General features: G+C 42.1%; 1 protein-coding gene across 1 annotated transcript in view; it reads left to right on the top strand.

Moving 5' to 3' along the window:
* Positions 1–15,612, top strand: part of PLCL1 (phospholipase C like 1 (inactive)) — a 188,766-nt gene that overhangs the window by 153,733 nt on the left and 19,421 nt on the right. The window contains exons 4-5 of the mRNA XM_008931117.3: positions 7,486–7,561; positions 11,428–11,537. Coding sequence (XP_008929365.1) covers positions 7,486–7,561; positions 11,428–11,537 — 186 coding nt within the window. The remainder of the gene's footprint in view (positions 1–7,485; positions 7,562–11,427; positions 11,538–15,612) is intronic.

The following is a 15,612-nucleotide window of genomic DNA, read 5'->3' on the forward strand; positions in this document are numbered from 1 at the left end:
TTTCTTTTGAGAGAGGCCTTATTAGAATAAAATTTAATGTGCTTTGTTTAAGGAACTGGAATGATTTTTCAGGACTCAATTTATCTCTTTTTATGAATGCACTGCAGTGGTTTAGTGGAACTCTACTGTTGCCATGCCTCATGTAGGAAGAGGCTTCATTGATGGTGCTGGGTTGTATGGGAGTTTCTGCAGAGGAGAGAAGGGAATAGGATTTGCCAAACCCAAGAAAATAAGGTGGAGTGATGACAATACACAGAAAACATTTTTCAAAAGTGTGTCAATGACCAGAAATACAGTTTAGAATGTTTTTTTTTTGACTTGCAGCTTTGGTTGATACCACACACAAAGTGTGATGACTGGACTCTGGTCATGTTCACTGGTTCCCACACGTACATTGTAGGATAACGTATTGTGTCACTTACAGAGTTGTTCTTCAGAGCTTTCCTTTCCCATGAGGAAAGGCTCTCCCTCTCGCCCTTGTCAGTGGTCACTCAGGTGGGCAGCATGCACAGTGTGCTTCACAACCTATCAAATTAAAGCTGCTGTTCAGGGATCACACCTAAAAAAGGAGATACTCCATGTGAAAAGAGGGAATGGGGCCCAGCTGGACCTGACAGATGGTTGAATTATTCATTGCAAACAGTTATCCTGTGAAGTTAGAATTTTTTTTGGTTGAGAATTGTTTGGAAACAGATTGTGATTTCTGTGTCTGCACGATATATTCATGTGCAGGTGCAAGCATGCATGAACTCAGGGATACTTGTGCTCTTTGCTTTTCAGTTATTGGTTCAGTGTTATTTTTCCTCCAAGATCAAATGATTAAATCATTTGAAAATCAAAAGCAATAAACAAGTGATGATAAATTTTCTTGGTTTTACCCAGCCACCCTGCTCATGTGCATGCAGAAATTTTTCTAGAAAATTAAAAAAAGATGTTCAAGGATCTTTACAAGTTTTCAAATCATAAATAACAAGAAGTGTAAAAAACATTGAACAATGAAGCTATTTGTTATATAAGCTCACACTGACATTAATGTTTTTCTTTGTATTCAAGCCTCTTTACTGGAACTGATCTTGCTCTGTTGGAGCAGACACTTATGGAAGACAGGGTGTCTGTAGGTGCTGTTGGGAGGTGGTAAGGTAGTTAAGAATGTTTCAGCCAATATGGGGATGGATTGGGGATTTTTGAGAGGAGAGGAAATGTCTGTGATGCTGCTGGGAAATAAGTCAATGTATTTAATGGCAGAGTTTTTGTTGACAGGGATATTGGTCCGTGCATGCTCGCAGAAATCTGCTGAGGCGTGTGTGCAGAGGAGCTGCTCTTTGTCTGCTGTTCTTTTCATATTCCATTTTTTGGGGATTTCTTTGTCTTGATGCAGATGTGAAAGCTCTTTATTCCCAAGGAGAAAGTCCTTTTTCTCAGTTTATGTAAATGCAAAATGACTAAATAGATTTTCGTGAGCATTTCCACTGAAATTCATACCTCAGCTGGGACAGAGTCATCCCCAAAGGAACATTTTTCACAATTCTCTAAGCAGCTGAAGACAGGGCTATTGCAGAGCAGAGCATCCACTGCCAGGGAAGTGTCATAAGGCACTGACGTCAAACACAGTCCAATACATGGACATTGTCTTGAATTTTTATTTATTTTAAAGAGTTTTCCGCCCAAAATTGGACATAAACTGGGAAAGGCTGTTTCTTTTTCCATTTCTTATTAAGGAAAGTCTTGTTTCATTCTCCACTTCTTATAATTCTCTTATTTACTCTCTCTTATTTACCCACCACTCTCACAGTTTCTCTCTGATAGCCCAGGTTCCTTAGTCATTTCTAAAACAGAACTTGAAAACAGTCAGATCAGAACTTTTCTTGCAAATTAAAGTTCCAGTTGGGTACTTCAGTTACTCTGTTTTAGCACAAGCATATTGAAAGCTGACCTCTCCCCACTGTTCCTCCCACTGCTCCTATTCTGGGCTGATCTTCATGCACAGGACACATCCTGCAACACTCTGGCTCTGTATTTCCCCAGAAATATTTGTAACTGAAAACATGAAATTGTAACTTAGGGTGAACTTTATTCAGTTCCTTCTGCAATTTGTGTCAGTAAGGTATTTCAGATGTTTCCAGCTTGTGTTACTGTCCTTTACAGCTGTTCCTCACACTGGGCTGTTGCAGGAAAAGGCTCAGATACAGAAATCTGCCTTGAAGTGTGTCGGGACAGAGACAGGGTGGTGGACAGACCGGTGGACAGCGTTCCTTCCCACGTCCTGGCACCACATGCACATCCTTCTTTTTTTCAAAACTTGCTGGCACATGATTGATTGCCTGAATGTTTCTTGTCCCAAATGTGTGCAACAAATATTCAATGCTAAAGGAAATCCAATGCAAATTTTCATGAGCTCAGTTTGCACTTCAGCTGTTCTTTGAATTGGTTTTATTTTCATAACCTCTTTTATTTTTGATTGATTCCTTTGGCTTGAGTTTTGTTTGCTTGTTTGTTTGTTTTTGTGGTTGGTTGGTTGGTTTGCACTTTTTTTATATCACAATAAAGGCACAATATAGTACCCCTTACCCAGGAAAAATTCTACATTGTCAGTGAAAGGCATAGAAGATTGTGGCAATGGCCATGAGCAGATACCTAAGAGAAGGCTACTTTTTAGTTTGATGTTCAGTCAGTTTCTGTTCTAAACTTTGGAATATTTATGAGAGGATTCCTTAAAATGTCCCTTTTGTATCATTTATCTTCCTAGCAGGAGCAGTGCTTTAATTTGCCACCAGAAGATTTTCCTGTCTTTTTTTCCCTTTTTTGGTGAGACTCTGCTGTGTTAATTTCCTCTTTCCCTTTCAGTTTGTAGAATAGTTTGTAATGAAAAGAAGAAATTGGTCTTTAGCACAGGAGTTCATTAAAATAAAAAGAAAGAACATTTTTGTTCAGTTTATACTGATCCTATGATTAAACTGCCTTTAATATGGGTAATAAATAACCCTGTTAATTTTGTGTGAGTAATATGATGACCTCAGCATTAAGATATATTAAATTTCACTTAAATTTTTTTTAGCTTTGTAATTAACACTTAACAGAAGTGACAAAATAAAGCATTGTTCTGTGCATGAAGCAATGGGATTTAAAATTTGATAGTCCATGCTATATTTAGACACTGAAGTGAGACAGGTCAATTATATTTTCAGCCTGTGGTCTGTTGCACTTTCTGGGTCTCATATACTGGATAAAGAGAGATCCCCTGGGTTTGTGGCAGCTCTTGCCTCCTATGCTTTTGTGAGAATTGAGCATGAACAGGGTGCTTCGGGTAGGTGGTGATGAATCAAGTTTATGCATCTTGCTTTCAGCATTGCGTAATAATATTTAAATTCAATTAAATTAAATGAGCTATTTTTCAGAAAAAAACTAACCTATGTAGATGAGGCCTTGTATTCTTCATTCCCATTAGTTTATTAAATGTGACATTTAGTTCTGGGACTTGTGCCATGTGCATCTTTTGTCAGTCTGAACAGCCCCTTGTTCACTCCTTGTTGTGAGAGTGTTTCTGGTGCTGCAGCCTCTCCAGGAGGGTTAGCACCTCCAAGACTCACAGAAATCTTTGTGTCTGTGCTCCCATGGAAACATGACAGCAGTCCCTGAAGTGAGGAGCGGCCGTGCCTTGTCCCCACAGAGCTCTAGGAGGAACCCCATGTCCTTCACAGAGCTCTAGGAGGAACCCCATGTCCTCCCTGCAGGTCTCAGCCCCTGGGATGCAGGGCCCAGTACTGAAATTAGCAGGACCCCAAATGATGTCAAGGTATGTAGTGGTTTCTCCCATTCAATCTTCTGCGTAGCTTTTTCAGTCCCTATCCTATAGGGACTGAATTTTTATACCTATATTATTAGATATAGTATTGAATATAATTACTGAGTATTATACCTACCTAATCAGATTTTGTGTGCTTTCACTCTTATTTTTGTCCAATTTTTCACCCCTATAGTTACATTAAGCACATCACTCTGTAAAGTTTATCACCTTCTTTCTGACATGGGAAATGCAAGTTGTCTTAAGCAATCCTGCCAGCTGTAGCAGCTGTTAAAAATTTCTTTCCTGAATCCAAATGGACCCAGATATCAGCTTCCATCCTCTAAAGGTTGCTTTTCAGTATATGGAGGTCAATCCATTGAAGCTCAATGTTCAGGGGTTAACACACACTGGTGGAACTTGAGTTTTCTGAGGGAGCAGGACATCTCTCTCTCTCTGTGAGTCACTCACAGAAGTGACTTACTGCTCAGGAGCTGACATTTAACAGCAGCCTGATGGGCTCCAGCCAGATGAAACAGCTGCCTGCAGTGCTCAGTGCAGGTCTGAGCAGAGTAAAGGTGCATGGAAATTCATGCAGCAAACTTTAGAAAGCTTACTTTCCACTTTTGAGGCAGGTTGGTGGGTTTTGAAACATTACTGGCAAAGCTGGGCTAGAAAATCTCAGGTTGTCATGTGATTTATGGAGTCACCTTCTCAGCAGAAAATCTCACCACCTTCCGTGTTGTGTTTAGAGCTTCTGGTTTTTGTCACCTACTTTACAAGAAGCAGGTGACATCTCCAAGAAGGGGTTTGGATGTGATGGCAGCTGGAAAAGCAAGGGATGATTCAGACTGGGAAACCATGGACTCATTTCACAACCAGTGACAAGAAATAACTGTATCCAAATGCCATGACCCTGTGCTATAACTTTATTCCTGGGTGGGAGTTACTTGCCTGATGTACTCTTGTCTGTATGAGTCAGTCTCTGGTCCTTCACAGTGACCACCTAGGCTTTGTCCTTGCACTAGCCTATTGTTATGATTTTTTACAATAGTATTGGGAAGCAGGATCTTGTGCCCACTGAAACTGCACATGCAGCTCTTGCTGGGAGCAGAGTCTGGCCTGTCATGTAGAGATACTGGGTCCTGCACGCTGGGTTATCACAGGTGGCGAAGATATCATAGGCCAGCCAAAATCATGTATCATAATTGGCCCAGGGTGTATTTTTTCTACCTAATGCATTATTTCTTAGAGGAATGTGTGAGAGGAGGTGCCAGTTGGTCGCTGAGGCTGTCCCCTAACACCAGTCGCTGAGCTGAGGAATTCTGAAACCACTTGTAGGATTTGTCATGGGACAAAAGCTATAAAAGCTGCTTATTTTTGTGAAGATTATTGCTGAGCAGGAAGACAGGAACAGGTTAAATTCTGCTGTCTGATATGGTTTTAATTGTTTGTTCTTGCTGAGCTGAGAGCAGTGAGACTTTGATGTCAGCATCAAAGGAGTGGAGGGCTGCTCTACCTACTCTGCAATAAGGGATAATTGACATCCTAGTGCCACTTTTCTGTTAAAAAATGAATATAACACCTTCATGCCTGAGAATCCTAAAACAGGCATGCCAGAAACTCCCAGGAGTGGGTCCAATAGTAGCATGACTCTCAAGCTTGCTTTTTTTGTGTGTGGTAGGATAATTCCTGTGGCCATATATATGTGTGTGTGCGTATATATAAAAAACTCTCACAAGTGACATTCTGCTTTAGGGATCTGAGCACAGTCTGACACTTTGGATATCCTGTACCAACTTAGATGCAATTGATCTCCCAGGGCACACCTTGCTGCTGGGTGCAGGCACAGACCCAGTGGGGACCCAAGCCCAGGAGGACAGATACATGGAATACAGCAGCCATGGAGATTGCTGGTAACACCTGGCTGGACCAGCCAATGCCAGCACTGGCTCACAAGCCCATGTCTGCATGTACAAGAGATGCATGTTTGGCCTCTGGCTGCCTCTGTAGTGACTTGCAGGTTTTCTGGGTCTCTCACTGTCTTTACTGCTCAGACCAACTTCAGCGTTTGCAGTTGCCAGCTGAGTGGCTCCTTCAGCACAAAATAGCAATGTGCTGTGGTACAGAAAAGTTGGAGTGTGGGGAGAAATTGTCATTGCTTTCTAGATGACAAGTGAAAACATCAAAGAGGAAAAAAATCAACATGATGCATGAACAAGCAAGTAATAAGAATGAAAGGCAAAGGATACTATCAAAAGTAATTTCAATCTCAGGCATATCCACTGGGTATGTTCTGTTAAAAACCAATTTTGCACTCTGTAGGTGTATCATGCTTTTTTCACTCTCCTGTGAAGCTGATAATGGGTTTTGTTTTCCATGTGTTCTTTATATCAAAGCAAAGGCATGGGTACTTTTATTAAATGCAGCCTGTCTTAATGCATTTATTAAGAAATAAAGGTGGCACAAGGAGCAAAATTTGGACCTGAATTTCTCCAGAATTTGGGAGTTTGGGTGTGACAAGTGGAACCATCTCTCCTCCCCTGTGTCTAATTAAAACAATGAGTGCTAATTTGCAAGTGTTAATTTAATACTGTTATGCTGTCTTCCACTAAAACCATCGAAACGTACCAGTTGTGTTTTCATGTTTGGTCTGTTTGAAAGTAGGAAGGCTTTTAGCAGTTGCAGCATTTTGGCAAAGCTTTCAGATGGCAGCTTCTGTAATTTCAGGCTGTAATATTAGGCACAGTATTCAGTTTGCTTCATTTCTAATTGGCACCACTCTCATGCTGTTTAGATTTGATTGAGGTTTGTGGTATACATCCCAGGAGAGGGAGATTATTCTCAGTCACAGTTTGTTATACAGCATGTTCTTGCCTTCTGTAACAGATGTATGTACTACCAATTTTCTTGCTTGCCTGGGTTTCTGAGGGGTTTTGGAAGCTTGTTGCCATCGAAGGAGATTAGTATTTGCAAGCGGGGAGGCTCAGGAAACTTGTCACATAGTGGACCCTTCATTTGTTTGCTGATAATGGACTGCTCTGGAAAGTAAGTGTGTAAGTATGGACATCTCCTAAAACTTCTGAGTAGGCTTGTTGAAACTGCCTCTTTTGGTTTGTTTTGTGGGTTTCTTTTTCCCTTTTCCATTAAACTTCAACAGAAATACTGAGGACAAGGTGAGATTTGGATCTGAATTTCTCCAAAGAGAAACTCAAGAAATACTGTAGCTGTCTGAACTATTGTAGGGCATAAAGTTCAGCACAGGCTTAAATAGCTTTTGAGATAACTCTATTCATGACTTGGTAATGTTTTTAATAACCACATATGTCAAAGACTGTACTTATTTCTCCTTTTGTTTCACAAAAAGTACTAATTAGAAAGGGCTTGATTTCACATAGAATTAATTTTGTCTGCTAACTTTGCTTTCTTCTGGAATCTCTTATGTTATTTGCAGTGGTGTTTCACTGATATAAAGCAGCTGTTCTTTAACTTTTGGAGCAAAACATTTTCTGAGCAACTGACACTTCTCTTGATACAGATCTCGGAGCTTTGATAGGAAGAAGGAAGGAAGGATCCAGTCTTCATAGTGTTACTTGCAGAGCAGATCTCCTCCCAAGTTTCAAGCTTTGTACTTTCCTGTGCTCTAGGTGTTGCAGGAGACCCTTGTAATACTGATTTTTTTCCTTTTTTTTTTTTTTTGACAGATGATTCAAGAGAGCAGGGTTCTTATTGAGACGGCAGACATCACTCATGACAAGATTGTTCAGTGCCAGAAAGCAGGTAATCCATCTTTATTGTGCAGTTCTGGATGAAAGATGGGAAACAATATGCCATAGTTTACTTACACTTTGTTGCTAATGTAGCATTCGTTCCCTGGTATGTAAGTGAGCATTCCAGTCTTTCCCTGGCATATTCCACCCTCCTGAAGTTCATCTTCCAGTAGCAATGCAGGCGTGGGAAGAGGGAAAAATATTCAGCTTTCACCTTAAAAGCTATTTCTCCATCTGCTCTATAGCTCTGAAATGTCTGACAGCATTTAAATTAGTCAAATGAACTAGAAAGGCGTTCAATTAAAAAGAGGGGGTGAGAAGGCATCCTGCCTTTACTGAGTGCCATTCTCTACCCCAGCTGTTCCCTTGAACACAGAGGAGGCAAGAGGTTTTGATAACCACAGGAACAAGCTGTGTTGCCTGCCTTTCCTCTCTTTTGCTGTTTAGGTTTGGTTTACACCTTGTAAACTTGAGCCAATATAATTCTGTTGTATCACAGCAAGTCTGTGTGGCTCTTCATTATGTTTGTCATAATGTTTCATATGTTTGTATTATGTTTGTACGGGCACAAACCACTGTAACTAGGTGTGAAGTAGGTCTTACATTGCTGGTGTATTGTACTGATATCTTTGTCTGAACTGGTATGCACCAGTAGAAGTGGAAGAGGTGGTTTCAGAAGTGGCCACCTGTGTGCTGTCTACTCTGCCACAGGTTCCCACTCCTGTTTCAGGATGGTAGAAATCACCAACGTGTCTGTGCTTCTCAGTTCAGGTTATTCATGCAAACCTCTCTTCATCACCATTCAGGATAGCAGGCTAGATTTTGAACTGGGAGATGTCTCCTGTAGTTTCCACTCATGCACAAAAATAAGCCCTGTTGGAGAGATAAGAGTCCACATTTGGCAGTGGTAATCCTCCACAACTAAATCCATCAGCTTTCATGTGTCAGAAACCATGCTGAATAAATACACACAGTGTATTTCCATTAGGTGTTTTCATTGCAGAAATTAAATTTATTAAAATTGTACAGCTGTACCTTTCCTAACCTATAACAAGCCTTGAAGGTCAGTAACGCAAACACTTGTGACTGCATTTAATTTGTGTTCTTAGTCCTGGTCTTCTGGGACCACAACAATCATAAATACTATTGTTTCTGATTGACATTTTTGGATTTGGCAAGTGATGCAGGCTACAGCCATTTGCTTCTACTAAATGTAAATAGTGAATGAAACAGCCGTTTTGCAGTAAATATTTTAATTCATCTTTTTAATTAGAAGGAATTCAGAAACTGTTTCAACAATAGCATTTAGCTGGTTTTTGTGTGGTCCAAGAGCAGGGTGGAACCCAGTCTTTGCTCTTTAGTTATGCTGGCACCATGGTAGCAAAGGGAGGAGAGGCAAGTGGTGGTTTCTCACTGGATTTCATGGGCCTCATCATTGCCTTGGGTTCTGTTTATCTGCATAAGCAGCATAAGATTCCTCAGCCCAAGGCCTTCATTGTGTGCAGAGGGTTAAGGAATGGGACAGTAATGAGAAGATGCAGGACCAGGAGGGTCTCCCCAGGTGGTGTAATTTCAGAGCAATACTTTACACCATGCAGGCCCTCAGCAACATCAGACACCTTTCTGCCCAGCTTGCTCTGTGCACAAAAGCAAAGAACCCACAACACTTGCTTGGGCACTTTTGGTGTCTTTGTGAGCAAGGGGCTGGAGATGTGTACAGAGAGCGTGATGCAGTACTGTGCCACCATGCTGATGTCCAGAGTTCCATGCAGTTCCCTTCTCCTTCCTTCCCTCTGGAAAAAGACAAATTTTTTCAAGTTTTTCTCTTTGCTGCCGTATCCACTTGTATTTTCATTTGTTTTGCTTTGTTAGACTTAAAATATTGCTTCTAATTGAGAAGACAGCTGGGGAGATACAAAGTGCTTCTCTGAAGCCTGAGGATTTAGACAGAGGAAAGGATTAGGAGAGAGAATATCCTTCCCTGCACTCAATTGCCAATTAGTTTGTTGCAAGTGTTACCCAGGCAAATTGTTATATAACATTTTCCATGTGGCAAGATGAAGCACTCAAAATTGACAAGTGTCAGAGGTACAATTGCCTGTGATGTAGTCCTTCACCTCACCCCAGTTCTGCTCCCTTTGAACATGTGTTCCTACCAGACCTCTGCTTCACATCATAGCCTGTCGGGGTTGACAGAGAACCTGTCAATAGCCTGTTTTGGTCTGGGTTCCCTGTGCTTCAGGGTCCTGCCCACTCTCCCAGATGGTTTTTCAGGTGGCTGATTTTGTTGGTTTTTTTAAATGTGCAGGCTCAGCCCAATGCACAGGGATCAGCAGCAGCCTGGAGGATCGACCTGATAAGTGCTTTCCCTGGTGCTGCTACCCACAGCCTAACAAATGTTTGTGGCTCCCTCTCTCTGAGGCAGCACTGTCTCCAAGTTAGAGATGGAGAAGTGAGGTCCAGAGGGAGAAATACCTAAAAGGATGCTGCATAAAGGCAGGGCTGCCGGTGTGGAGCTAAGATCCCTTAGCCTTCATGTTTTTTCTTCCAGGAAAGAGTCATTTGAAGGTTTTCTTTCACTAATTGAAGTGAAATGATTTGTAATTCAGTTGGCACGGGGCACACCTAAAAGGACATCTTGCTTAGGGTGCAGTTATTTAGACTGTTTTCCAAAGGAACTCTCTTATCCTTTACAGGCAAAACCTGTGAGTGGGTGAAGTTTTGGAATATAAACAGTAGAGAAATCTTGCACTGTGTGGGGCTGAACTGCCTCAGTGTTACTGAGCTCCTGGAGTCGCCGTAAGGCAAGAAAAAACTTATTGTTAGTCTTCTAGGAGTGCTTTGGGCAAGCTCTGCTGAGTGCAAGCCTGCCTTGGACTGTCCTTCAGCAACCTGCTGAGCAGCCCTTTGCATCTACACCGGGCAGATGTTCTCTCAACAGGCATTTCCTTGATGTAATTTCAGCAAAGCTTGAATTTGTGGGTGACATTTACCGTAAAATGGTAGGGGAGGGAGAGCTGTGAAACAACTGGAGATGGAGCTTGGTTTGTTCAGCCAGGTTGGGCTTCTGATGCTTTGGGGTGATTTGGTGCCAATTTGGCCTTTGCAAGGTACAAATTAGGGGAACACAAACAGCTCTCTCTCCATTTTGTCTCTCAGTCCACGCCAGACTCTGAGAAATATTTGCATACACTGTGCAAATCTTGTGAAATTGGCGGGCCAGTTTGATAGTTTAAGGTTTTTAATCCCCTCCCAGATTTCCTGAATTCCTGTATCCAGCAACAGATTTGCAGGCGTTTGCCACAGAAAGTAGCAATGAAATGTAGCAGGGGTGTGGTTGGAAGTCTCAGTTTTCTGCACTGCAGGAATAGCTATCCTGTGATTAGATTTATGTGTTTCTGACATAATTTATCATTGTGAAGTGTAAAGGCTTTTCTGTATGACTGCGATTAAGATTAATGAGGAGATGTGCATTGGAGTCTGTATTTGCTGTGCTGAACAGGTATCTTCCATGTCTGTCAGAGAGCCTTCCAAGGGGGCAAAGTCATCTGTGCAAGGAGAGTTGCCAGCCATTGCCTTTTGCTGCAATATTGCAGCAATGCAGACTGCAGGCAGTGTGAGAGGGAACCAGGCTTGTGCCTGTGTGGGACCCCAGCGCTGGCAAGGAGAGTCACATGCAAAGTGGAAGCACAATCCCAAGATTGCACATGACACTTTTATTCTGGAAGATGCTCTCTCAGGATGGAGTCATAAAAGGAAAGGGAAGCACAGAAAGAGGTTGCAGGAAATACCAGCTGCAAGACTGAAAATGCTCACTCAGTGTTTTATGGGGAAGATCAATCATGCATTGGTTAATGGTGCAATCTGTATTTTTAGGAATGGAATTCCATGAAGAGCTTCATAACCTTGGGACAAAGGAAGGTTTGAAAGGAAGAAAATTAAGCAAAGCTATTGAGAGTTTTGCATGGAATATCACAGTGCTGAAGGTAAGCACAGAAAGCACTGCCTCATGTCTCCTATTAACCTTATAAGCAAACCTTTGCTCTTTTAGCTCATCTGTTTGTACTGTTTTACTAATACTGAAACAACATGTTCTTTTTTTAATGGGATGTATGAATTACCCTCACTTGTTGATATTTATCAAATATGCCTAATTACACCTCTGATTTGGAAGCTGTGGAAGGGAATTTATCTAAGCCTCAACAGAAAAGAAAGCTTGTGGTTTGTATGCTCAGGGACGTGGCTTTCTTATCTGTTCTGCCCCACTCATCCTGAAAATGATCTGTCTGAGGTCATTGTGTCTCATATGGTTGTTTTGTAAAATGAGAACTAGAGCATCTCTTTGGGAAGGGACAGGGCAGGAGGGGCTGTCATGAAAATGCATGAGGAACACTGTAGATCCTGCAGGGTTATGTTTCAAAAGTGAAGCGCTGCCCAAACAGCTGAAAAGGGGATTTTCATCCCTCCATCCTGGCTGCACAGTGACACAGTGTGTGGTGTAACTGATACTCACCAGGCTTTAGCTACTGGTTCAGCACCAATCAACCCAAATTGTCACAGTACTGTATGACTGAGCCTGGGTGAAGACACCCAAGGACAGCCAAAGATGGAAAAAGGAGGGGATCTGGTGCAGCCCCAGCAGAAAGCAAGGAAGAAGGCCTGAGCCAAGCATTCAGGTTGTTAGCATTCAACTCACACCTTCTTTCACAGCCTCATTTCCCACTCTGCTCTGATAGATCACGCTTTAATTTCTCCTTGCTCTGTCTGTGCTGCTCCCTTCCTCCAGCTCCCGTTAAGCAGGTTGCCTTGTCTGACAGCATCTCCCTGCTACCTCCCAGTGCCTTTCCCTTGGCTGGCATCCCAGAGCAAGCATTTGAGAAGGCATTTTTACTAAATTCCTCATCAAATATACCCCTAAATGTAGAGTGCAACGGCGGTAGCAAGGGTAGTAGGAGATGCATACATCAGCACTGTGGTGCTGGAAAGAGCACTAACATATCTTGAGCAGGAGAGGGGAAAAAGAACTTGGGAACAGAGGGGCTAAAGGGTAAAAGTGGTGGGAGAGGCATTGGTAGTAGAGAAGAAGGGTTAGAGAAGACCTGGGTCACCCGTGGTTTCTTGCATGTACCATGAGAGCGAGGAAAGTGAGGAGTGGAATGAGTTTTGGCTCAGTTAATAGGACCTCTGGTGAAAAGGCAACCAGTTCCAACATTATGGAACAGGCTGACCTATTCCACAAGTAGCTGAAGAGGACCAAAAAGAAAAGCACACTAGGCAGTTCTGAACATTATTCTGAATACCTTTAGCTGTGTTAGGTAAAATAAATGCCTCATGCTCAGAGTCACTCTAGGCACAGTTAGAGTTACTCTGAACTTTTTCAATTTCTAGATGTTTGTTAAATGAGAAGCTTGCACCTCTGAGGGTGACCTATGATTAATGAAGGTACAAGTAGGATATCAGAGAAACATTTTCCATGAAAAAGAATTGCTGCCTAGCACATGCTGCAAACATATTGAAAAGCTTTTAAAACATCCAGTCAAGGTCAAGGAATAATTGACTTATTTCATTTCTAAGCCACAACTTCTTTTCTACCTTTCTCACCCAATAAAATATTAACAGTTTGTGACAACGGAATGCACATGAAATGTCTTTTCATTCTGACTGAAGTCCAACTCAGCAATGACATTAGAAAACTGGGAATGAAGTTGTACCTGAGGTTTCTATATGAGACCATCAGTCATTGTTCTAATTTGTCCATCTTTTTTCTTTTTTTCTCCTCCTCTCCCACCCCCTTTATAAAGTACTGTCTTTCAGTGACCCTGGCCCTAACAAACCTATTTGCTGGTTACAGCTGCATCTCATGTTTGGCACTGACTCCCCTCAGTGCTGGTGAGTGCTCCTCAGGAGGATTTAGTGAGAAGACACCAACAACCCTGTCCCACTCAAGCCTTTGGTGTCCCCATATGTCCAGTGGCAGGGTGGACACTGCAAATGTATTTCGCTAGATATTGGTATGGTGTTGTAAAAAAGGAAAAAAAATAGCCCCTAACATCTCACAAATGCATCACCTGCTTCACAGTATGTGAGGAGAGTGAATGGCTGATGAGGAGAAGCCTCTTTATGTGCTCAAGGTTGTTGGAGGCAATTACATCATGTGGCAGAAGTCAGTTTGTGTGAGCTGCCTGTGAGCAAAATAGCAGGTATTATGTTGTGCTTGTGCCTGTGAGATGATTAATAGTCTTTTCCTAGGCTAGTGAAGCCAAGGCATATTTAATTAATGTGTTTCTTTATAAAGACTCATTGCAGTAGGTAAGCTTTGAATACAAAGAGGAGATGCAATAAGAAATTGCTACTAGCAAAATAATTAAATAGTTACAGAGTGCAAGATTAAAGTGTATTTTATAAAAATCATACATTCTTCATGTTTAAAAATGCCCTGGGGTACTTTTAAGAGGTGAATGAAAATAGTATGCCCTTTTTCTTCCTTAGTTTATATGAATGTAATTTCATATTAGTAATAACTGCAATAAAGACAAACCGTTTGCCAGAAGGTAAAAACGTCAGTAAGAAGATGGATGTTATAACTTGGTGACAGTCTTAACGAGTCAGCTTTGACATGGATGCATATTTTTAAAATGTCACATCTTCCTATTTGGTCACGTGCTGTGTAAAATACTGTCAGGCTCACAGTCAGTAATATTGAGAGGTATAACTTAGGGTACACTAGACAGAAGACTCATGTTCTCACAGTGATATTGCAGGAATGGTTCTGTTCCCAAATTTAGTCTCACTTTCATGTTTGTTTACATGCAGCACCAGCTCTGTGGCTGTGTTTTCCTCTCTGTATTTAATTGTGTTCCAGTAAAACGCAAGGGTAGCAAAAGGAATTTTGTGTTTACCCCCTCATAGAGTCCATGGTGTTATGAACTGTTCATTTCACCCTAACAGGCCTGCAAAGCTGCTCAGTTACCTCAGCTGAGGTAACTGTTTTGGTCTGACCCTCTCTTGTCACAGAAGTTCACAATTCATTTTCATGAGATATTTCTTGTTTTTAAAACAAGCCACTATCCATTTCACTGAGCAGAGGCTTTCACGTGGGTGCGTGGGCTCATGCTTGTTTCTCCCCAAATGTTGCTGCTCCTCTCTCCTTGCCCTGATGAGGTCACCTCCTCTCTGACTGTGTGGTTGTTTTTGCAGCAGGCATGGGCTCCTCCTGCCTGCCCTGTGAGGCAGAAGCTGAGAAGCCTCGTTAGGGCAGTTCTGACCTTGAGCTGTAACGCTGCACTCACTGCTGCTGCAGAGCACTAGGTGGCTTTCAGGTCAGGTACACTCACGTACCTGTGGGTGATGGGCATGCAGAGCCAGCCTGGGTCTGCTCCTGGCCCTCTTGGCACAGGACAGTACCAGCTACCACCTCTCCTGGGGCTCTTCTGCCCACTCCATCTGCCTCTCCTCTGGGATCTTGTACCAAGCATTTTCTAGTAACTGAGGCACTCTCAGCATCTGTCACATGTGCAAACCACCGATTCAATGACCGCTTTATGAGTTTTTGAGAATGTTGGGGGAAAAAAACCTTGTAGCCTGCAAAACTACTCTCCTTGCTGAAGCAAAACTGTCACAGACTACCAGGAGGTGTTTACTTGAGCAAAGAAGTTGGGATCTGCCTGAGTCCCAAGAGCCTGCCAAGTAAGTCAAACAAAGTCTGAGTATGTTGACTATGGGTCAGATTTATTGCTCTCACGTGGACGTGGTTTGATTGTCTGCAGACATATTTTCATGGGCTATTTGTACTTAAGTGGGTCAGCACATACAAACTCTAGAAGCAATACCATTGGGGTACTTGCCTGCATGCTGATGGTAAATACCTGGCTGGTTAATATACCAACATACTGACTTATGTATAGACAAAACATGGGAAGAAAAAGATAAAGTGTCATTTACTGTTTTGGTCTTTCACTGAAAGGGAGGACACCTAATTGTTTGGTTCTAGTTGTTGCTCTGAAATACACATTTTTTCTTTAATCTTTCTTTGCTGCCCATGATAAGATTTCTCCTCTGCTG

The sequence above is a fragment of the Manacus vitellinus genome, unplaced genomic scaffold, assembly GCF_001715985.3.
Source record: "Manacus vitellinus isolate BGI_N305 unplaced genomic scaffold, ASM171598v3 scaffold_20_pilon, whole genome shotgun sequence".
In the NCBI taxonomy this organism is placed as follows: domain Eukaryota; kingdom Metazoa; phylum Chordata; class Aves; order Passeriformes; family Pipridae; genus Manacus; species Manacus vitellinus.